Below are 25,086 nucleotides of genomic sequence, written 5' to 3'. Positions count from 1 at the left end.
CCCTACACCTCCAACTCCTGTTGCATGCATGCATGTACACATGGGGATGTGTTTACTTGGAACATCTCTACAGGCTCGAAATTTCATCTACGGAAAGCAGATAAGCACTGTCAATGATACTAAGGTAATTCTCATACCAACCACAAAGATTTGACACACTTCATTTGAAAAGTAGTAAAATTTAGGAGATGTTTATTATATTATGACAGCTAAATTTGATTTCAGATAACTGTGTAGCAAGTAGGCTGTAGCAAATAGATTACTCGCAGGTATAACAATGGCCATACAACATATACTGTGTATACAAAGCATGGACCAAAATTATTCCGTATCTCCAAGGAAATAGTTACCTCCTACAGACCCAAGGCTTTCCAAGCAGAAGCTAATAATCTGATAGGAAACTGGGACCCTATACATACATACCCACTATTACCTAAGAAAAAGCTTCACCTTTACTGGCAGTAGCTCAAAAAGACTTTTACTTAGTATAGCACTCACCCTATTCATAGCCATCAGGCGGAAAAAGCTGTGATAGATCTCATAGAATTGCAGGAACTACTCTTGCAGTAAGGTGAAATACAAACTATCTTAAATTCTACATGGCAAACAGCAATCATCCTGATCTTCCCCCTCACAACTAATATTGGTGCACGGATTTAGTAACAGCATAGCTGTGTGTTCTGCTCAGCTGTTAACAATAGCTTTGTATGCAAGTGTTGCAAGCCCTTATGGCTTTTTGATATGCCTATGTAGCTGCTTTTCTTTCCATTTCCCCTACAATGTGCCAGGTTACAGAAACACTTCCAAGCAGCAGATTCAGAAATAGAAAGAGTTCAAGGCCATGTTTCACACCTGCAACCTTGCAGCTCTAGGCTGTTCCAGCCCTAAAGACCAGCCTCCTTTTTATAAATCTACGGCTTTCTCTAACATCTATGTTTTATGTTCAGGAATTCCAAGTGAAGTTTATGATTTTTTACTTATTTGTTTGGGGCAGGAAGGGATGGGAGGAGGAGGGAGAGGGAATACAGCATGGAAGCTATGTAACCATTACGTGTATCACATTTTATTTTGATAAAGTAATTTAATTCAGTGCCACAGTAGTTAATGCAAATTAATTTATCACCCAATTTAAAACACTGTCTCACTCTAAATCCCACAAAAAAAAAAAAAAAAAAATCAAAAAGAGCTACTCCTATTCAACACTAACATACCATTCATACTTTGGCTTCCCTAAATACTTCAGAGGGTAATAAAAGTTAGCACAAAGTTTTAAAAGGTTAAGTAGCAGTCCTAGTTTTTATTTCTTTTAGAATTCTTCACAAGAACATGTTTTCTAAAGCACTATAAATGTATTATTTAATTTACAGCAGCAGCAGAAAGCTATTGCAAACACCCTATATGCCTCCTGAATTCCACAGTGGGGGGAGTAGGAGACAAACACTTAAAAGCAAAACAAAGAAGCCCCACATATGATGCTAAAGCACTATGTCCATGTAAGTGCAAAGAGAAATTTTAACACCTAGAGGGCATTAAAATAGAATAAGGCAGCAGCAAGCATTGTGGCTTAAGCATATTTTGGTTTGTTTAGAAAACAAGCCATTCTGTATTTGGACAAATTGCCATGCAAGACCCATTTCTTGACTCCAGGTGCGATTTATGCAACTCCTGATGACTCTCTGTTCATCTTGGATGGACTGCATTATACTGCCTATCTTACACAGGACTTTTCTTGCCATGTTGCTCTAGTAGCCCTCCAAAACTGTTTAATAACCTCTAAGTCTCTGGCACAGAAAAAGATTAAACAAAACAAAAACTGTTTATTTTGCTACAAGTTGAGAAAAGTATATAAAAATCAAAATAAAACTGTGAGAGAACAGAACTGTAACTTTGCATTGTCCTCTAGAAGAAATATAAAAAGAGCTCTCTTCTGATATATACTGACTGTCCAAATGGTAAATGAAGACCCAATGACATTTTCAGAACAGGATAAACAAGTCCCTGTTCTAGCTAATAGTCTGTCTCTCTCTGCATAGAGACAGAGAGAATGCAAAGTCAGTTGTACATAGCTGAGGCTGTAAGCCACAGGAGTTTCTGCATTGCTACTTAATTCACTTTAAAATTAATTCAGACAGTAGAAGGGAAAGGGGAAGCTATTTCCAGAAGAAAAGAAAAAAAAACAGCGCCAAATGCCATTTCTTCATTTTAGAAGGCAAGAAGACTCTGGAAATAACCCTAATGTAAAACTCAGACAAATCTGCTTTTCGCTGAAACAAGAACTTCGGGTTTAGGCCACGCATGAAAGTAGCTCGGAGTCCCCCATAAAGTGTAGTTCTACTTGAGACATTGAGATGTCGAAAAACTTCAGAGTGAAAATTTAGTAATTGGCTTGCCACAGAGAAATGAAGTTGAAAGAAAAACAGACAGTATATTCTGTGACTTAAGTATGTTTTTCAGGAAATGAAGATACTTATGGTAGTAAATATAATACTTGAATTGTTTGCAAGTAGGTTTAATCATCTAATTGCCATGTAAAAGGAAAATCTATGTGCTATCAGAACTCAGCACAGCTAATTATTAGAAAGTAAAATAAAGATTTTTATCAAAAATAACGCCTGTTCTTCAGCTATTGTATATGTCAGTATTTATGTCAGTTACAGCCCTTTCTGGGTGGTTTTTGCATACATTTTGTGTACAGTCAAGAAGCTTCCCAACTGCAAACGTGCGTTTAAAAAGAAAAGCTGGCCCGAACCCTGCATTTCCAGTTCGAGCTGTGGATTCTGAAGCCTGTTAACTCCCTGGAGCAGCTGATAGTTAAAGACTTGTTTCCGCTTTTCTAACAATTTCCTGGTTTGCATAACAATCCAAAAAGAAACACACTCAAGAAGTTTTCCAGCACAGAGAGATTTTGTTTCCAACACACTTCTAGTTTCAAGGCATAGAAAATATTTATCTATAATTACAATAACTTTAGAGATATATTTGTCTACAAACATATTTACAAATAAATATGTATCAGCTACTTGGTTTAAAACAAGATTATGATAATTCTGCCATATCCAGGAAATACAAAACACTGGCTTATACCTGGTGCTTAACTCATGCCATTGTGAATAAAGAGGGGGGAAGGGAAGGGGTTTAATGTTTAATTTCCTGTTAAAAACATACACAGGACAAAATCTTCCAAAGAGCAGTTATAAAACATGCATTTGTTAGCCAAGAAACTAGGTAAATATGGAACGCAGCCCAGGCTCACTTTTATTCCTTCCCCCCTGCTCCAAAGAACAAAGTAACTGAAGGCCTGGGCGAGTATTCGGAGGCACTGAGCTCTGCTCAGTGACTAGATCATTAATCAGCCTGGCTGATTTACGCACATTGCATCCGTTGGGGTAGTTCCTCAGGTACTGCAATGGCACAGTTGGGCTAAGGTACTGGATTGTCACATGTACGGCACATGTGCCAAACAACCATTGTACCCACTACTGACTACCTTACTGACACAGCTATCTGGCTAAACACAAATAAAATAAGCATTAGCCCGTAGTCAGGCCCTACCAACAGCCAGTTTCCACCAACAACAGATTGAGAATATTGCTACGTTCAGTAGCAGCTGCAGACACTACAGAGGATATTTTTTTGGAAGTTACAAGGGGAAATATTCTTTTCAGATCCCACTGAAACTCAGTGCCATCCATCCTGGAACTGTGACTTCACCGGCAGCAATTCAGCCCTCCCTCATCACAGTTCTACCATGCATAATGACATATTAGGTTATTCTGCAATTTACCAAACCAGAACTCCTAGACAAGTACCAAACTTCTGTATGACATATAACAATTACAGCCTGTAACAATCCTAATTCTCTCAAATTAGACAAAAATATGGATTGTATTTAGGAGAAATTGAATGCTTATAACAGTTATCCACAGTAACATTGTCTTTTTGGATCTTACAATAAAAGTAATCCACCAAATACTTTCTGTCTACTGTCTTAAGGTCACAGTCAGGTCCCTCAGTGCATACCTCACACCATGGAATTGGGGAAGTTGTGGTACGTATTGTGACCTGCTGGGATTCACGTTCAAAGTTAGATGTAAACAACTCTGTGAGTGGCTTCAATTTTGTTTTGTTTTTCAAATGAGGATAAATTTGTTACTGCAGATATAGCTCAAGAGCTTTCTTAGCTTTTCGTAGCATATTATTCAAATTAACACAGCTTAAGCTTTTTAAGCAGATGCACCTTAACACCTTCTAGTCAAGTTTCATATTTGAGGCAAGAAAAGAAAGGCATAGAGATTACATATCTCTCCGGTGAATTAAACCTGAAGGCAGGCATGTTGGATTTCTTGCAGATTCTTTGTAAAACTGGCTTTGAAACAATAAACAGTCCTGAGTTTATTTCTAAAACCTTCACTTAACAGCTGTTGTAGGTATTTGTGCTCTTTCCTTAAGAAATCAACCACTGTTGATTACTGACTTAACGACGGTTCATCAGTGAACCTCATACTACTGTATGAGTTCAAAATCTTCCTGATTATTTTCACTTGATGATAACTGGACTTTGTGCTCTGATCCCATGATTCTTCATGTGAAAAGACAATTGACTAACAGCATTAGGAGGAAGAAAGGGAATAGGATGGAGAAAATCTAACACAAAATGAGTCGACTTGCCTTCTCACTACTGTATGTACCCCCAAGCAACTAAATTTCAGGAAAATAATGTTTCTGGCCAACAGTCAAAATATGTAAGATGTTATACATCCTTTGCCTCACTGTACGTTCCTACTGCAGACTCCATGCAAAAGCAAGATTGTTTGTTTTTTTAATTTTGCTTCTCAACAGTACAGCAAGTTTACAAATATTTACTGCGAGTCACATCAAGATATTAAAGATTCAAGTGAAGTAGTGCTATTCTCTAGTGCAGTGGTGACCTGAGCCTTTAATCCAGATGAATTTAATTGTAAAGTGCATTAGCTCTTCTCATAAAAGATTTGCTTTAATTTTAGTTCTTTCTCCATTTATCTTATGGCTATGTAGTCTTCAGTAGAGGTCAAAGAGATTTCCCCAAAGAAACAGGAGCTGCTTCTTTTTTAGAGGGAAAAAGCACATTTAAGACAGTTTGTCCTACTTTTAAACATACTTCACAGGACAGTGCTCTCTATACTCTCCTTTCTCTGTACTCTCCTTGGCTCTTTACATGCTCCAAAGCAATTAAACAAGCATGCAGGTGCATGCACACATGTAAACAAATGAAACATAAAATGAAAACACCTACTGAAGACAGGATATACAGCCCATCTGCTGCAAAGACTGAAATTATTACTAACATCTTACCATCATCCAGCTCAAGACAGAGATTGTAAACAGCCAGAGGCCTCTTGGTACGTTGTCCTTGTCTTCTTGATTGCCTTGGTGGGGCATTTGGAGGAGACACTGGCGTAGAGATTGGCTCAGGGAAAGTGGCATCAGGCAGGGTTTTGAAAATCTGCAATCAAGAACACAAAGGGTGTTAATTATTTATTGCGAAGAGCAACCTGTGTAATACAACTGTAAACCATTATCAAACAACATTTGTTTTGGATTTAATTCAAAGCAGGCAGGAGCCAAAAATCCATTCCTTCAAGTTTGGGACTATGCCGTGGGTCTTTAATGAATGCTTTTAAAATAAATAAATAAATAAATGTAATATGAAAATAAGCGAGAGTACTGTCTACACATTAACCAAGCTGCAAATCAGTTAATCCAAAGACAAAATATTTGCAGCCATGCTTGCCAGCTAGGATGGAGGGGAAGGGGAAAAAGGAGGATACTAACTTTATGAACCAGTAACCAAAAAGAAAAAGATTTATAGCTTTAGCTAGGACCTACAATTTCACCAGAATACCCATTTTAATTTTCAAAACTTGTGATATCATTATAATATCAGCCATTTTAATAAAAAAACCCTATACTCTTGAAGAGAGCAAGGGGAAAATTTTGAGGGGAGGGGTTTTTAAGTGAGAGATACCATAGTAACATACCATGAGAGAATTTTTTCAGTTAACTATTGCATATTGAGTCACATTTGTGTTCAATGATGGTATTCACAAAGATGCATATGAAAAGGATTGCATTTCTTGTCTTCATTTTATCTTTTGATTCATGACCATTAGCGTATCAACACTCTATACAAAATACCATGTCATTTCTCTCTGGATTAACCAGCAATGCAGATTTGCTCAATCTGATAGCATTTCTGCTTTAACTGCCACATACAGGGTACAGTCTGATGATGCTGATTTACTTCTAGGAAATTATCAGTGTGCTGACGTACAATTTAACAGCAGCCTTTTATAAGTGATCATGGCAGATTCACATGAACGAATTAACTTAATATGTATTTCATCAAAGAGAAAACAACAGATAAAAACACAAACAGCAGCTGTACAAGAAAAGCCCTGTGTCTGTACAGCACCTTACAGTAATGCAACACGGTAATATAACAAGATATAATGAAACAGTATATAGTGTTCTTTTACTCTGCAACTTTACACGGCCACATATCTGTATAGGAAATATTATAAAGAGGAGACTCATAATGAATCTTCGAAGGAGAAGCTTTTTATGAAGTAGAAATTCACACAGAAGGTACAAAAAGCTGCCACATAACACATTTTTGCATTATTACAGCACATGTCAGGTGCATCATGAAGCTAAAAGCCAGACAGGCTACTCTACAGGTGAGAAAAATGTCATAAGCATCCTGGGGTAAGGCACTCAAGACATCATGTTAAAAGTATAAGAAACTCTACACACCATCATATCCTGGCCTGTTAGCCCTGAATATTAACACGTGTAGGAATAAGCTGACCTAAGAACCCATGCATACACTGCCTTATAGCTCCTTAATCATCACTATGGTACTGGCAGGTAGAAGACTGTGCTGGTACAAAATAATCAGAAACACCATTTTCCATGAAAACTAAGGAAGAATGACCATATTGCCAAAACTGGGCAGCAATGGGCTGGAAGCCTATGTATAGTGTGCAAAGGAAAGATCCAGTGGAAATAATGACCTTCCTTCCCAATAAGTGAATGTTGCCGTGGTGGAGGTAAAATGATATAATTTGAACTTCCCCATACCAGCGTTAAGAAAACCAGCTCCCACTCCTTCACACACCTATGATCAAGGGATTATAAGAAAGCCCCAAAATAGCGCAAGGATCTCTGTATAAACCAAATGTTTACAAAGAAGAAAGGAAACAGTCCAACCTGGCTCTCCCCAGTACCGACATGGCAGCACTCTCAAGACAGTGACAAAGCTCTAATTGTGCTCAGAGTGCTAAAGCCATTTCTTAAAACATGACGCAATATAAAAATCTAATATCTAATGTGCACCCGCATGGCACTTGGCTAACAGTACCACAGTGCCCCCTTATGTGTAAATACAAGGCTAGATTGAGCAGTTTTAGGGATAAATATTTGCTTCTGAAAAATTCTAAAGTACCAAAATTTTAAGTGCCATCTTTTCCATGGACTAAGTGTTGCATTTGGGTAAGTAACTCTCTGCCAAGAGGTTTCAGCATGTTGTTTACTATGTCACATTCCACAGCTGTGTTTATTCGTACAGCCTTAACCACGCATCACCACTGAAATTAATGATGGTGAGAAGAGCAAGTATTCCCCAGGAGTACTTCATAAGAGATGAGCTTTCTCATATGCATTTAGGTGACTTGCACTGGTTGCAGTAAAGTTCTTAAGTGTTTTTTCCTCATCTCTCACAAACATTTTGATATACTTTCCTAAAACTATTAGCATTAGAAAGTAAGAGAGTCATAAAAGCAAAACACAACCAAAAGAACCATAAAAGTGATCCTTACTCAATGATACTCAGTGCCAGGCAGTCAATAGGATAATAAACTGGGAGACAAGTAATGAATCCAAGCACATTTCTAACTCTAAGTAGCTATGTGGTGAAAAAATGGTTGGTGGTTTGTTCTGTTTTATGGGGGGGAAAAACGCTTATACAATAAACAGGAGAAATAATGAGAAAGGAGTGAAGTCACACTTCAAAAAGTAGCAGTCCAGCACATGCTAGCTAACTTCATAGTGATACTGGTGGCAGTAGTCATGAGCTCCCCAGAATAGTTTTCTCTCTCCTAATAAAACAAAAGTTAGGGGTACCAAGTCCTCTCTCTCACTGTCAGGATAAGCACATCACTTCTACTTGTATTTTTTTTAGTGGCAAAGCTGTGCACCAATGTTTCACAACAGTGTTGCTCAGCACAACACAGTACTACCCAGTCAACAGCGCTGGGCTGATGGCAGGCAGGCTAAGTTCCCTTCTGCAGAAAAGATGCTCAGGCAGGCATCAGCCCCGTCCCCTATTTCACCCTTACTCTGCTCTCAACTTCTTGTTCTAACAGACTGGTAGGGAAGGTTCATTTCTGGGATCAGGTCAATAAGTAGAATACCGCTTCCTAGGGAACAGAGATCACCTCCTGAGAGCTCCTAGGTAGCACGAGCCCACCTGTTCTGTGCACTGAGCAGGACCAGCGCAAGGGTCCACACAAACTCCATCCTCTCACTCCCACACCTCCTTGATGCAATGTTACAAGCTGTAGTGCTTTTTCCCTTGTGCTCACATTCAATACCCGTCTTCATAGAGAAGAAAAAGATTCCTAAAAGAAGTATTCAGATATGAGCTAGAAAACGCATTCTCTTGACTATCTGCAGAGCAAATTTACCCATGCAGAGCAAATTGAGAGTAACTGTCATACTCAGCAATGAAATCACCAAGTATCACAAGCTGCCCTGTAGGATGCTGAGACACACCAAAACAAACAAAAAGCCACACACCCAACCACCACTAGAAAGATCAATGGGGTTTTTTTTATATAAAAGAAACAGGAAGCATCCTGCCATCATGTGTTGCATGAAAAAGTGTTATTTGGGGTCATTTTTGTGCTTTCAAGCAGCCCATATTTGTGTTCATCCCTACTTTGGTATTTTCTTTTTGTCTTTTCAGTAGAAAAAAAAAAAATACAGTACAGCTCATTCATAACTAGACCTGCTTTGCAGCAGCAAAAATCTCTTTCTGTTGCAGGCCAAAGCTACAGCTTGTACCACAGTTCACCAACCACGAGCATCTGAAAAGCAAGCAGGTCAACCTCTGCCCTAAGAAGTGCACATACAGCTTCTCTTTCTTGCTTTTTAAATTTTTTTTCACTTAAATAGACAAGTACTTTTCATTATACCTTAATGGATATTTGTCTGCTGCACTGACAGAAGCATTGTAAGGTCTGCCTGAGAATGGAGGGATGGAGGCATGCTTCGTTTCAGTTGTGGGGAGAAAAGTTTTTTGGTTTTAGTTTTATTCAAATTTTCTTCTACCCTTACTAATTATTTAAATGCTATTGGAGTATAAATGTTTCACAGCTGTGAGTGTGATGTAAGATGCCTGCTGTGAGTAACCTGTTGCCAGAAGCACACTGGGTATGCACAGAAGACAGAATTCAAAATCATACACGCACAAGGTGAGCACCTGAAATGGCACTAATATTCTCGTGTTTTGACTGATTTGCAAAACAGCATGGGACCACACTTGACTACGCTTCAGAGTATCTTCTTGCACTGCAAGCTGTTGTCATCAGATGCATGGCAAGGCAACTACATGTATCCAATCAGATGGAAACCCTCCCCTGGAAGAACAGGATTGGAACATGCTATTTAATAGATCTCTTTGCTACTCCCAAAAAAGTCTCCCTTCAAGGAAACGTCAGAACCACCACCATCACTCATCTGGATTGCAGAAGTTACCACAGCTTAGACTAATACCTGTATAAAGACAAGAATGAAGTCCGCTCATTGGAATTAATTCATTCAAGAAGCAATAAAAATGTACTAAACCAACCTCAAAGTTTAAGGACTTCTCAGTCACATCCAGCGTTACACGGTTTCTGGGATTGTGGCCAAACTGCATCAGATTTCTAGAATATCAGTTCTCTACAATTTAGTTCTTAAAAGCACAGGCATCCTGATATTGACCTACCTGGGGGCAAACTCAGAACCTACGTGAAACAATTTACATACAGGAGAAGACTAACACATGCAGCACTCAAAATTTTATCAGGCAACAAATCCAGCTGTTAGTCACTCCTATCGCAGTCAGACCAGTAATTTAAATGGTTGTTTAGGTCTCAACTTACATGAAAGCAGATTTTAAAAGTGTACACTGACTTATGTGGTGGATCAGTCTTCAAGCTTGCAGTTTTAAAGTTACAACAAAAAAGATGAGACTCTTGACAAGCAATTTAAAACACTGGTATGTCTGACCTTTTTCTCTCCATGCAATAGTACAAAATGGATACTTTACAGGGCTAAACAAACCACAAACCATCTTGGATATACACCACTAATAACAGCTCTGTCTAGAGCAGTAAGCCCAAGATCATCCCTACATACAACCATTCCAATTCCTAAACCTGTGTCCCACAAAGTCTATGGAAAACTCAACATATTATCATACTGTATTCTACCAGCAGATCCACATGGCAGCAGCCCAAGGAATTTTGCCAGATTCCCCTTAACCTGCAACAAGAGTGTTGGACTCTAGATCCTGAGCTCTTACTAGAGTTGATTTTAGAAATTCAATAAACCCATGGCTGGAAGGATTTAACTTGGCCTTTTCTATGAGTTTATGACTAGATATATAGTTGTACATAGAAATGTAGATTAGATTCTGCTGCTACAAGAAAATACTGATCTGCTCTTTCTGGTCTCATGCAGAACTAATTAATGAATTTCAGTGTGTTTGCCAGGAATCACTTTAGGAAAAGACCCAGACATCAGGTCATCTCTGTCTGCTTTGTATCACTGGGGTAATTAAAATTTCCTCTAAAAATCAGTGGGAGGCAAACAGCAAGGACAGAGTGGCATGAAGAGGGGAGAAAAAAACTGGAGGCTTAGTAATAGAGCTCATGAGGATAAACTTATAAAAAATAATTAACAGCTTAAAGCTGTGCCATGATTTTGATGCAAGATAAAACCCCCTTCACCCTCATAACACCTACCACAGAGAACATGCATCTATTTCCTTTTAATACATGAAAAAGAAGCAGAGTACCAGAAGTCACTGTCTAATGCAAAGGAGGGTAGAACATGCAAGGTCATTCCAAATTCTTTGAAATTCAGCTACAGCCTCCACTACTACAATCATATTTTTGAGAGGACAGTATTTCTCAAGACAAGAACAACAGTACAAGTTTTTATTTGGGTAATTTCCCTTCAATACATACTTGATTTGCAGCTGGCAAATAAAAGAAACACACACAGACACTTCAACTATGTTTACTGAACAATAAAAAACGCCGTACCCCTAGGCCACATATACTGCTCTGCCCTCATACAGTTTATGGCTATGGTACTCCTTGTATTTCCATGACAATTAGTTATAATATATGCTGATCAAAGATTATTTTATAAATTAGCAGCTAATGAGAAACTTATCACGACCACGGTCTTTTCTTGACTTAGCTTCTTTTCAACATAATAAGAACCCAATTCAGGTTAGATCCAGCAACCTGTACAAAACCAAAAAACATTATTTATATTAGAGACAAAAATGCTCAAAAAAAGAGGCCAACTGGTTCACGGTGCGCTCTTACACCAATAGACTTTCTAAGCTTTTCTTCCTCTTAAGATAATTGATATAGTGGTGGTGCCACTCTTTTTGCCATTTTCTGGAAACATAAAGCAGCAATGTCTTTCATGTCAAATTATAATTTTACAGCAGATATAAGCATTTCCGGAAGTGCAAGGTGAAAATAAGCATCTTAAAATACATTGTGGTAGCTCAGCCACTAATAGCAACCACTAGTCACTAACTGTATGCTAAATGTAATCCATTTTTCAACAGTAAAAAACACATTCAATAAGATGAAGAATTCTAGATTTTCCCCCCACCACCACCCCCCATTTTGAAGGGATTTGGAGCTATTAAAAGCTTAATCATAATAGAAATTACAAAAGATCACCTTCTGGAGAGCTAGGACAAAAGTTTTCTTTCAAAACTCAGTTATGCACCAATTCTAACAATTTTATAAAATATCTAGTGTACTGAAATCTTTTGATATTGTAGTTTCTTACTTTTTTGCATTTTATTTTACTATGGACAATGTTAGATCATCCTATTTCATTTCTGGTTTTAGTCAACATGATCCATTTCTTCTGGTTCTCAAACACACGATTCAATAAAAAAAACATGTACTAGAAATTCTTGACAACTAAATTTCTGAAACTGTGTTCATTGTACAAAATGTGATAAAGCTGAATATTTCTAAAAGTCATATTAAATATTTTTGAAAAGGTTTACAAAATCTTCAATAAAAATTATCAACAACTTAATTAGAATCCTTAAGTAACTTACCTCCCAAAGGTTATCATCATGTCCACCCCAATTCACTTGTGCCTGCCTCGAAGTAGTTATCCTGACTTCTGTGCTTCAGCATCTTTACACTGTAAAATATCATTTGCTGTGCACTGGCTTCTATGTGATTACACAGGATGCAGATTTTCTGAGGCTTTGGATTTTGAGGCTTGAATTCCACTACAAACCACAAAACACCTTTATACAATATCCACAATCATTATTTTTTTGAGGGGAAAAAAAAAATCAGATCAAGAGTTGAAAGATACCTGAAGCTAAGCCTCTAGAAGGCCACCAACCAGAAAGCATCAATAATGCTCTTGATGTTGCCTGGGACACTATTTAGTTACAGTGCAACAGAGGGTGCAGCGGGAAAAGTAACTGGGTACAAGTCAAAACTAGAAACAGGAAACATCCTTGGCTGTGGGTCAAACCACAAAGCTCTATAAATAAACAAATAAATAAATCCACCCTTTCTTCATTGCAAAGATATCATTTGCTGACACCATCTGCCTAGCAGCCTGAGTACCCATAACCAAATGAAACACTGCTTTTAGGAATTTGTGGACACCATGAATCTCAGTCTCATACTACAACTGGAATACCTGCTATCTGCTCCTCTTAATACACAAAGAACTAAGCTCTGGACAAACTGAGAGAGTGACAAAAGAACCAAGGGAATTTTCAAGACAAACCTGATATATCTGTAGACCCTAATAGCCACTCATTTAGCCTGACTACCTTGAACCACGTAATTCATGTTTGAGCTTTAAAGAAGAAACTAAACAGAGCCTGTAAAATATGACATTATAGTCTGGAGGACAGCTGTGAAAGGAAGAAAAGAAAAACATACCAAGGTTAAAAACATGTCCTTTGATCGCTTGCGAATTATGAGTTTGTTGACTCAGCCTTTCTAAAAGTAGCACTCCTGATACAAAGACTGCAGCTTCCACCGTATCACATCTCGCTCCACCTTTTAACAATTCATGAGAAGAATGCTCCTGATAGCAGCCCATTCACTGCTATCGACCAATCCATTTTATTCATTGAAGGAAATGAGAGAGTTAACCATACACTAAGGCCTGAAATACCTACGCAGTTCTCCACTGCACCAGCAGAAACAGCAGATTCACCTTCTTTTTCATGCTCACCTGCTGTAACTCACACCAAGGAGAGTATTTTAAAAAGGTTGTCCTTCCCTATTACAGCTACACAGAGTAGCTTTGTGTATGGTGTTTAGTTAGAGGAAATACTTAAAATAACAACAAAAAGCCTGCAAATTAAAAGACTAAATATTCAATCTAATTACCTGGCTTTCTAAAGCGTAACATATTCCTAGTTACTAAATGGAAAATAATGTAGAAGGAGAATGTTTGCATGTATTTTCTCTTACAGGGAGTGTGAGAAGTCCTGAGAAAATAAAAGGCAGCACTTACAAACCTAAGCTAGGAGCCAGCAAAAGTGACAACCATAGCCAAGCACACAACAGGTAAACATGACTTCCCTTTCATTTATAATAAATATTCATATATAAACATTTATACACACTCACACACAAATGCAAATAAATATATGTCACTCCTAGTATTGTACAAAATTTATCAACAGAAATATAAATAGTTACATATTGAGAATAAAAACCTAAATTTGACCCCCTACCACACTGTCATTGTACAAAGCATCAGAACAAAATATCCAGATCTTTACAAATGACACTGTTCCAGCTGCAGCCAACTACGCAGCCTCACCAGTATTTTCTTCTCCACAGATTTCCTTACTGCCATTACAAGGATTTACATCAGCATTGATCCGTACAATATTTTCAGCTCTTTGTTTTTGTTAAAATACAATTTTTATCTTACATTATAACTGCAGAGTCTTTGGAGGCAAAAACCATATTTTTCATTTGCACATCCAGCACCCTCTGCAATGAAGTACTGATGCTTCATCAGTGTAAATGGCATGCACAGAAAAGTATTGTAAATGAAGTATTATCAGCCGACTGCTACATCTTGTTTATTCAAAAATCTGTTAAATGGTTTGAAATACACTAACCTCTCTGGTAAGGCAAAAGTTTACTAGAATTCTGAAGAGCACGTAAAAAAATACAAGCACATATTGCATTATTATCCATTAGTCATAATCAGACAGAATGGTATTCAGGTCAGTTTAGCCAATATAAATTTAAAAAAAAAGTTTTTAAACTGAATGCTTGGCTGACTATTGAAAGCTGCAATAAAGTATAATTCTTATGTCACACAACTTCCGCATAATAGTTTACTTTTTAAACTCCTCAGGAATGCAACATTTCCCCTCTCCATGCCCATGCCGCATTTCACAGAATATTTTCTTTGAATAATAAAATTTTATTTGAGAACATCCATTTTAGCATTCTCCAAAAAGACTTCTCCCTTGCCTCCTCCTCCACACGTGCAAGCACAGCACTCCGACCATCACTGAAGCAAATATTAGTCAAGTGAATTCCACTCCCTTATCATTATTTCTGTTTACTTACTTAGGAACATTGCCTGTGAGCAATGGAAGATGAGATCTGTATCACTTGGAAACTTCACATAAAGTTGAGGCAAGTTTCCCAAAATTAATTGGAAATAACATAGGCAAATCAAGAAGGCAGAAGTCTGTGTCCAAATTATTTGTACGTGCCATGTATTTGTAGTGCAGCATCTCGGCACTTCCATCACCGAGAACATGACTTTTGTTTTGATTTTCTTTTCTAACCTAATATCATTACTCACAGTACATGTTTTGTTTCTTTTAGAGCAGTCTAGCAGCATACCAATCCAGGTATTGATCCAGACTCAGCTCCTTTTAATGTCATCAGTTGCAGTCACAAACGTGAGTGGAGACTTGATACACAGTCTTCTTACTATGCAGAAACTATATTAAGATTTAGAAAATAGCAGTCTTTTCAACAAATAAACAAACAAAAAAGATTTGCAATCAATTTACCACACCATGTGTGCGCATCTCCCATGGAAGGGCTTTCTGCTATCCACAAGGCAGAGAAAGGGTTTAAAGAGTTTGAACACACTATAGTGGAACAACAGAGCTGCTCGGACTTCCACCAGAAACCATGATGAGTTTCTTTGTTCTGCCTGCTGCCCTTTCTGCTTTAGACTCATCCAATCATTAAGGCATGTAATTTGAATTAAGTACAGGAATAGTTTCAATGACACTTCTGATTAGTTACGTGCTTAAAGTTAAGTAATGCTGAATACCTTCCTGAACTGAAGCTTGCGTGTTTCTTCGCAAACTCTGCCCTAATGGAGATATCTTAATGTAATTTTTTCCCCCTTCAAGTCAAATGCTTGTTGACTTGAGAAATACCCAGCTTGGGGAGATTTCAAATTGCTACACCACAGCAAACCACCACAATTACAATGCGTTGCTTCTTGGTCCTCCATTGCAGCCAAAGGCAAAGGGATATGAAAGCTGAAACAAGCCCTGTTTTGTATTTCTCATATGTCCCTTTACCAGCACTTCAAAAAATCTGCTGTGTTGTCAAAAATAGTCTTAGTTTGGATGACGACAGTGCCACTGTACCCTAAAGCATTTAACTACAACTGAACTGCTTTAAACATGCAGTGATTGCTACGTGGAGACACATGCCAGTCCATACTCTCCAACGAACAACTGACTTCACCTGCTTCCATTTATCTGTCTCATGAATATTGCATATATTATGCACCATAATATGTTTTAAGACCAAAGTATTACTACATGAAGTTGATGTTGGCTTAAAAGCTCAGTAATATTAAATTCTTCTCTTCTTTTTAGTTTAAAAAAATTCTAAAATTGCCTAAAGTAAGAAAAATTAAAACATTTATATTTAATCAAAAAAGATTTCTCCATAAAACTGGTTTGAACAAAATAAAAAAAACCCAAATACATATTTTGTCTAATGTATGTAAAATCTTTGCCCTTTATACAAAGACTAATACAGAAAAAGTGAAAACTATTGAGTTTTTCAGAATGAACATCTTTGAGATAATTTTGCCCACAGGTTGTCTGAATTCCCTTTCAGCAGGCTCTGGCTTCCCAGTCTCTATAAGGGACTTCTGTCTAGCCCCTCTCTTTCTTTCTTCCAATATTCTTTCACTGTAATTTTAATCTTCATCTTCTTTCTGTTTTTGCAATGTTGCTATTTGTACTATTCTTTCACTGTTCTTTCCTCCCCCATATGCTGGTTTAAATATTCCAGTCCCACAGAGATTTTTATTGCAACCTCCTCCTTCATCTTCTTTCATTTCTTAGACTTCTTTTTTTATCCTTTCTTTTTTTCCCTCTTAAAAAAATGTTCAGGGGATTAAGAAACCAAAATGGCTCACATTACTACTGAGGCATCTCTAAATGGCAAATAAATAAGCTCTTTGAATAGTGACATTCATTCCAACGAGATGCCAAAATATTATAACAAACAGCAAGATGAACACATGCATGTTCTTCATGCTGTCGTGGAGTGGACTGCCCTTCTTCCTCACCGCAAGTCAGAAAGAAAGACCAGAAGAACTGAGAAGTCCAAGATTTCCAGTCTGTGAAACCCTTGGGAAGAAAAATTAATTTATACCCTTAAAACTCATTTAGGGGAGGGGAAGAAGAAAAATCAAAACCATTTTTCTGGGTCCAAGTTAACTACTACTTTTCATCAGAGGATTTCCTAAAGGCCAAGCAAAGATTGTTCCAGGCATTCCACAAGCACAGCTGCAGTTGGCCCCTGAGTACGTTTCCTCAAGAAAAGGAACACCAAGGAAAGGTATAGCTTCAGTGCAAAGTGAACACAATGATGAGACACAAACATTAATTTACTGATGCTTTTTTAGTGAAGGGAAGGATATGGGACATGGAAAACAAGGGAGAAGGGGACAAGACAGTCAAGCCTGAAATGACTTAAAGACTGCAAAGTGAAGAGAAACAAGAGTGCTGATGTGCACATAGCCCAGTCTGCACAAACCATGGCAATTCCAGGCAAAACTATAAAGAGGTCAATTAATTTCAACCTGAACATGCTCCTACTTTGACTGGCATATCTGGCTGGCCTTCCCCTACAGCCATGTGACAGAAGCAAGCAAGACAATTCGCGGGTCTCATTTTCCTCTGGACTGGCCTCCCTTCCACAGCAGGTGGTTCTGAGGCTCCTGGGTAAAACAGGGTCTCAACCTGGATCTAGTTTTTGCTTTTTCTTTCAAAGTAGAGATCTGCTTCTACAGCTCATCTTCTGACTGGGCACTGACAAATACTCTGCCTGGAAAAGACTTATCCATAACTGAAAAGAACAGAAGCTAAACAATTATTTCCCTAATGCTCTTCTATCTCCTTTCTAGTCTTAATCATTGTGCAATTCTAATAGGAGTTATGCAACCCATAAGGCTGCACAGTCTAGTTCCACCATTCCAGTTTCAGCATTGCTCTGATTTTGCAAAACATACTCTCCTCAATCTACTATAATTGGTTCACAGCCACAGTTTGGAAGTATATATACTGCCTGTAAACAAGGGGAAAGTGGTCCTGACTGGTTTCTAGCTAGAAGGAAATAAATGTATATGTTAACAAAGCTTTGGAAAAAAAAATAAAAGCACAACAGTTTATGCACTAAGCTTGATATTCTTATCTCAGGGCAAGTCCCCATATTCAGGTTTCCACACATGAATTGCATAGAAATTCTCTAATTAGGACTCAGCAGAGTGATGACAGTGGAATGACTGCACCAGGATTTCAAAGCTAGTAACCCAATTAATTATGTCTCCTCCTAAAAATGAATTTAGGATCTCCTTCAGCAAAGCTAACCACACAAGACATAATGAACATTGATGGAACTTAAAAATATTTGAGGAATCATAACAATTTTCTACCATTTTGCCTACTAAGTTACTGTATTTCAACCGGAAATGTTGATGGCTATTGCTTCTACAGTTTGGAAGTTTGTTAGTAATTTCATTTGCTACAGGGGAAAAGAAACCCCTCTCTGCAGTCTGCCAGAGCCGTAAATTACATATACATGAAGTGTGAGGTGTTGCTTCAAGTTTGTTTGTGTCAATGTACCTCCATCTTGACACCATCACTTTTCTACAGTTCCAAACTTTGCTTCTACTAGCAGAAGCTGTTAAAAAATAGCAGAGACAGAGTAGTGGCTGAATTAAATACTTGAAAGTAACCCAAAACTGGTGACTTTTCCCAGGACTTCACCAGGGCTATAAACAAAAAGACCTAATGCAAGACTCTTAGAAAGTCTGAAACGCATAGAAATTCAAAACAATATAACATTAACATTAGACTGACAATAAGCCTGCTTGCCATTAAAAGTAGGTCCTTGGTCTGCCCTAAATGAAGAAGGCTCAGTTGTGAAAGCAACATATTCAATCTGACTATGAAATTCTTGTAATGTCTTCACACACATCTCTCCATTGCCTTTGCTATAAATACGCAGAGGTCATACTTGGGGCTTCCTTCCATCCTGGAAGCAGCTCTAACGTGGGAGAGATTGCTTCAGGCAGACCACTGATGGCAAGTTCCCTGTTAGAAGTGACAGTGAAATGACAGAAATCCCTCTAAAAAATTATAGCCTTCTCATTCTAAAGAAGGCATAAAACCAAGGAATTATGGAAAATGATGCAGTATCATTTTGATGTACTTTCCATTCCTTACTCCTCTACATTTTCAGAGGAGCAAGACAGGCCACTACAACTAATATTTCAAACGTGAAATTGATGTCCTGTTTTTAAAGACATGTGACTGAAGTCGCACAAGAATAAAATGGTGCTAATCTGTGGTGATCCAGTGATTTGAATAAGCGTAACTCAACCTCAACCTCCACGTTATTTAAACACCCTGGCTCTGTTCACTCTCTTAAGTTTGTGTGGTCACTGCAATAGCTTCAGAACCATGAGCATACTGCAAGGTTTACCTTCATTTATAAGGTCCATAATGAATAACATGGTTTACAACTCTTGGAATATTTATCACTTAGAACTTGAGCCACACCTGCAGCACAGTATTTTTCCAACAGAACAATACCCTGTCTGCTCAATGTGTGTGTGAGGGCAGCAGTACACCCTAAGTCAACTAAGCCAACAAAACCATGTGGACACAGCTATGCCAACAGAAGCTTTGCCCAGCCTGTATCATTCAGAGAGGCAGTGTAATTACATTGTTAGAAAAACTTGAGACAGATATTATTCATATAGATAAGACTTGACTTAGATAGCCAATTTCAACACTGTTAACCTTTAAAAGAAATAACTATTTCAATGCCCAGAGTTCTTAAGAAAGAAGAGAGGAAAAAGCACATCCTGGAATTTTTCCAAAGCACTTTTTTTGACATTAAGAGCAAGGGAGATGCTGCCTGTCCTCCCAGTGAAAGCAAAGTACCTCAAACATCCCGTTCCAGAAGTCAGCTTAGACATGAAGGACTCCAAAAGGAATACCCAAACAAAAAGACCATGTAAAGGACTTTTTTTTTTTTTTTTTTTTTTTTTTTCTTAATTCCAGATCTGAGATTACATGCAGTGATACTCTGGACAGTAGCTTTTATGTGTAAGGCACGTTAGTAACTGGCAGCTGCCACAGCAGCAGCAACAGCTTCTATTTTCAGGATTACCTCAAATGCAAAGGCTTAAAATAACACACACTCAGCTGAAAACAAAGGAAATGTTAATACCTGGCTCTCTCATAATGCTTTTTACCCATAAATTTCAGAGCATAAAGTCTTCTCGTTTTACTCTGTGAACTCTGAGAAAAATGAAGACATAGAACAATTAATTCAGACCCTAGTCAAAGTATTTAATGGAAGAGCTAAAAACTGAGCCTGGACTTACTGTTTTCCAGTCTTGTATAACTTTTTCTCAGAAAAATATATGCAAATATCATTGAAAACATGTTTTTGTACTATATACACAGAAGCACTGCTATTGCCAGGAAATAAGCATTCTGAAATGACAGTGAATGACCTATGAACAGGAATACTTATCAAGTATAAATACCCAAAAGCGTACAATGTATACAGGATATTCTTTATACTTAAGCTATTTGTAACACCATACTTAGCTCCACACTACCCATTAAGCCTAACAGATGTTTTAGACAACGCTCAGAAATGCAGAGATGTATCAAAGCTTACCTTCTCATGATTTTCTATCAGGATTTCAACGACGATATTCTGAAACTTCAGGTCCATGATGGCTGCTACAGTTTCTTCCTGTGGCCTCATTAAAGTTGGTCCAAATACCACCCCTAGATTTGCCACAGTCATTAAATTCCTCTTGGCATGCTTTGAAACACTTTTTGAGAAGAATTGAAGGAAAAAACAGGAAATAGGTTATGAAAAATTTCCATTACTGTTGGAAACTTCAGTCTACAAATGAAAACATTACATTTCCCTAATCTATGTCTTAGAAGTTTGTTTTGTGCAAAGTTTCTTCAAATAAAGTCTTACTGAATTCTGGAAAACAGAAAAGCCATTCTTCCACTGGTAATTTAAAAACAAAAGCAGCCTCTTACTGAACTTAAATATATAAAATGTACTTAGCCTTGGACCAGGGCAAGTGTGAAACCAACTTAAATTTGCTAACAAATCTCCACTATTCGCTTTGCCAGAATTTGCAAAAAGAAAGTATAATATTCCCTTTCTCACTTCAATCAAACCCTCAACTGCTGGCAGGACTGCTAAAGTAAATACTTATATGGCTTCATTAACAGATTAGATTTCTGCCTTTCCCGCCAAAATATACACAGCATGAGTCAAACGTCTTGTCTGCTTTTGAACTTTTGGTTCTTAGTATTGTGTATGACAGCATCGAGATGGGCTTCAGCTCCAACCATACTTAACTAAGGCCCTTGGTAGTTAAATGAAGGTAAGGAGAAGAGTTCTGACAAGGTAGGAAAACAGGTCATAACACTTACTTTGCTAAATGTTTCACCAAAATTTCCAGCATCTCTTTGTTCTTTTCTGGGAGTTTATGGACCAAGAAGTGAACAGCATTAACTCGAGACTCAGGACTCCCACTTTCTACGGGACATAGAAATAAAAAACTTATCTTAAAAAATAAAAAATGAGATAAAATCCACAGAAACACAAAGCTTCTCCCACCCCTGCACGGAAGCATTCTGCACACACTTTGCTTCAACACTTATGTATCTCCAAACATAGCAGTATTGAACATATGCGCTTTGTTTTCACAAGTAATCTTGTTCTAGAATTACCAACTTATTTGCTTATTTTGTGAACTCATCTTTCAATCCACCTGCAAAAGGAAGCCTTTGTTCATCTATTTTTAAAAAAATGACAGATGTAGTTATTGTTTTGCTGTGTTGGACTCATCTGCTTACAAATATACTGTAAGGCGAGGAGTGATGTTACTGGGTGCCACACAGTGGAACTGTACTACTTTACATTTTAGCATCTTTAGATGATTGTCCTCACCATTAGAATTCAGTTTTGTTGGTACTATGCAGCTAATGATACTGCATTTATGCAACCTTACATTGGAAACTGCATAAGACAATGTGTGCAGAAGATTCATAGGCTCAGAAAGAGAAAATCTAATGACCTCTGAAGACACAAAAGAATAATAATGCAAATAACCTACTGAGTGAGATTAATACAATAAAGGCCCTTGAATAACAACAGCATCTCTCTCTGGTGCAGTACGGAAATAAGACAAAATAAGCAAGCAGCTTTTTATTTTTGTGTGTTGTGTTGACTTGAATAATTTTGATCCCTAGAAGTTTCACTAGTACACAGATGAAAACAAGAACCTATAAAACCTGAAAATAATCCCTCTTCCCATTTCTCAAAGTTGTATTAAGTCACAAAATTGCATCTCGGTAGTGGTTACAGTGAGAGGAATGGAGGTATTTCTCCTGTATATAACAATACTTAGTACAAGGTACATAAAGAGAAAAACCTACTCTGAATGCAAGTTTTGACACCAGCACCACTCATCAGGTCTCATTTTACTCTAAGGCAACCTTGATTGTTAAGTGTATTTATTATACACTTATTATTAAGTGTTAAGGGCACTTCATATAAAATACCATCATATTTCTTCAGCGCATATTGCTACAGATTTTTTTTCCTTCTTTGCATACTACTACAGATTTTAGGGTTGGATTTTGATTCTTTAGCAGTGAACACCCCTGCACAGACTGCAAGAAAAAAGGCTACCACAATGCAAAATGTTTAGCTTCTAGTCAGCTAATTAAAATTCAGAGAGACAGAAAAACATAAGCCTTCTTTAAAGCAAGACTATTTTACATATATGTGAAATCACAAACCCTAATTAAAGAATAGCTAAGCAACTTAATCAGAAGATACAGTCGAGTTTTACATAGTTTCAATCTACACTGATATGTAAAAAGAAAAGAAAATTGAAAGGAAAGCCTTTAATTTTGGCTTCCCCCTTGACCTAATAGTTTCAGAGAAAAGGATATTCCTTATTATTCCTGGTGGTGTTGGTTTTTTTATAGCCAACATAGGAAACAACACTGACTAACTATTTTTAAGTATGCTGTAACTCAAATCTGCAATGTTGATTAAATTTCCCTCCCACTACACAGAATCTATCCCTCTACAAAATTTTTTTACTACTTATGAACCCTGTAATATTTAAAACATGTAACTACAACTGAATTCCTTTATTGAAAGAGAGTATAAAATAGAGAAAGGAAAATAAAGTGAGAAACTGCTGTCAAAACGTCATAGATCAAAAAGTTATTTTAACACTTTCCCATATAAATGGGCAGACTCATCATTTGGCAAGTATGTTGAATTTTGTTTAAGCACTTAGCCTCTAAGGTGTGCCTTGGCAACGAATTTCATAGACTAATTCTCATTTTAAATTAAGGACCACAAGTGAATACATTCTGCAGTCCTGGAAAGCCATTACAACACGAAGAAGATAAAGCAATTGTCTCAAAGTTTATTTTAATTTTGCTTTCCACAGATTGCCAGAAGTGCTACAGGCTGAAAAGAAAATCAGCTAAATATCTGTTTGATACTTTGCCAAAAATTTTCTTGCAGTTTCCCTCTACTCTCTTCCAAAAAGATTCCATATACATTAGATACCATACAGCTGAACTAGAAATGCTGTTGTGTCTTCTCCAAGTCTGTATTTGAACTGCCACAGTGTAATCTGCTCTGCTCTTTTCTTTCTTCTACTAATATATAAGGAACGTTCAAGCCAGCCTGGATACAAAGCTAACAAGGCACTGAAAAACAAGGGTCAGGCAGCTGTGCTTTAAGGATTCAAATGAGATCAAATTAGCATACTTTCTTTCACTAAGCTTCACACCCTTTATAAATGGAAGGAAAAAAAAAATCACAGTCTAAGTAGATGTTTATCTTTATACAATTAAGATAATATGAATGAATGTCTACAATGTCTATCCAAAAGTTTTTCCATAAAAGTAAAAATTGCGCCATGTTAAGTCTGTCACAAGCGTGTCTGTCAATAGACCTGTCATATGGGACACACACCAAAACTGAACACTGGTTAAAACCTATGTATTTTTAAAACATTTATTATTTCTTATTCCTGTATCTTTACTGGGCTGAAGAATATTTCTGAAATTGCATTTGCACTGCGCTCCTAAGGCCGCAACAGTACTGTAAGAAAAGATTTCTATTTGAACTACGGTCATATATTTACTGGCAGGAACGATGAATTCTCCATGCAACTCATATGTCATCAGTGGCTCTGGAAGGCTTCTGTAAAACAAGGATGACATAGTAAATTTAGCTCTATTCTCTTCTATCTATATTTACTCTAAGCAGGAAAACTTTTTAAAACTCAGTAGTATAATCCTCACAGTGGAGGCAACCATTGTTACAGTGGCCCTTGAATTCAATGATTTCCAGTGCAAATGGAAAACATGGTATATCAGGAAAATAAGACTAAATACATCCATTCACCTTCCATAAGATGAAGTGGTGCTTCCAATCTATCATAACGCATCTTTCCAAATTATACCACTGAGACTGTTTGTCAGATGAAGATTGTACACATATTCTTTATTAGTGTTTTTAAAATACAAAGAATCACAAGTCAATGTGATTTCCTTACTGGAAAGAAATAAAGATCCTAAAACAGTTAAGTTTGCTGAACAGCAGCTGTCCACAAATCAAACTTCTAAAGTATTTTAAATGGAAAACATGAAATTGAAAACCTTAGTCATCAATGAAAAATGTACTGAATAATGAAAAAAAATCAGAAAAAAAAACCTTTGCCCTTTTTATTCTAACCACATTAAAACACAAAAAGGCAAAAAACTCTTAACAATTTTAGCTGACTTTCAGTCACGACTCTCAGGAAGTTTACTAACTATTCAGGTTTCTGAACCATCAAGGAAATGCTTACGTATCTAACACAAAAATGTTTTGGGACTTGTCTCATATGAACATGAGTATCAGTGTTGCTACATTATTTTTATAAGACAAATAACAAACATAGTATTTGCACAAAATGAGCCTCTATTCCAAAATATAGGAAAAGGAAGTAACATAGCTTAACACGAGAGACAAACAAACTTACCGCAGATACTGCTTCATAGCACTAGTAATTGTCTTCACTTCCCAATCTACAGAGTTTTCCAGGTCAACTTCATTGCAGGTTTTTGCATCTAGAAAATAATCAGAAAGAGAAGAGGGACATGAAAAAAGGGAATTCTAA

General features: G+C 37.2%; 1 protein-coding gene across 1 annotated transcript in view; it reads right to left on the bottom strand.

Moving 5' to 3' along the window:
- Nucleotides 1–25,086, bottom strand: part of ARHGAP10 (Rho GTPase activating protein 10) — a gene marked incomplete at both ends in the record, with an annotated part of 84,736 nt that overhangs the window by 9,356 nt on the left and 50,294 nt on the right. The window contains 5 exons of the mRNA XM_010164457.1: nucleotides 5,332–5,482; nucleotides 20,538–20,697; nucleotides 21,320–21,425; nucleotides 24,067–24,125; nucleotides 24,949–25,036. Coding sequence (XP_010162759.1) covers nucleotides 5,332–5,482; nucleotides 20,538–20,697; nucleotides 21,320–21,425; nucleotides 24,067–24,125; nucleotides 24,949–25,036 — 564 coding nt within the window. The remainder of the gene's footprint in view (nucleotides 1–5,331; nucleotides 5,483–20,537; nucleotides 20,698–21,319; nucleotides 21,426–24,066; nucleotides 24,126–24,948; nucleotides 25,037–25,086) is intronic.

The sequence above is a fragment of the Antrostomus carolinensis genome, unplaced genomic scaffold (assembly GCF_000700745.2).
Source record: "Antrostomus carolinensis isolate BGI_N321 unplaced genomic scaffold, ASM70074v2 scaffold10433, whole genome shotgun sequence".
Classification (NCBI taxonomy): Eukaryota; Metazoa; Chordata; class Aves; order Caprimulgiformes; family Caprimulgidae; genus Antrostomus; species Antrostomus carolinensis.
This window is presented reverse-complemented; position numbering and strand designations above follow the sequence as displayed.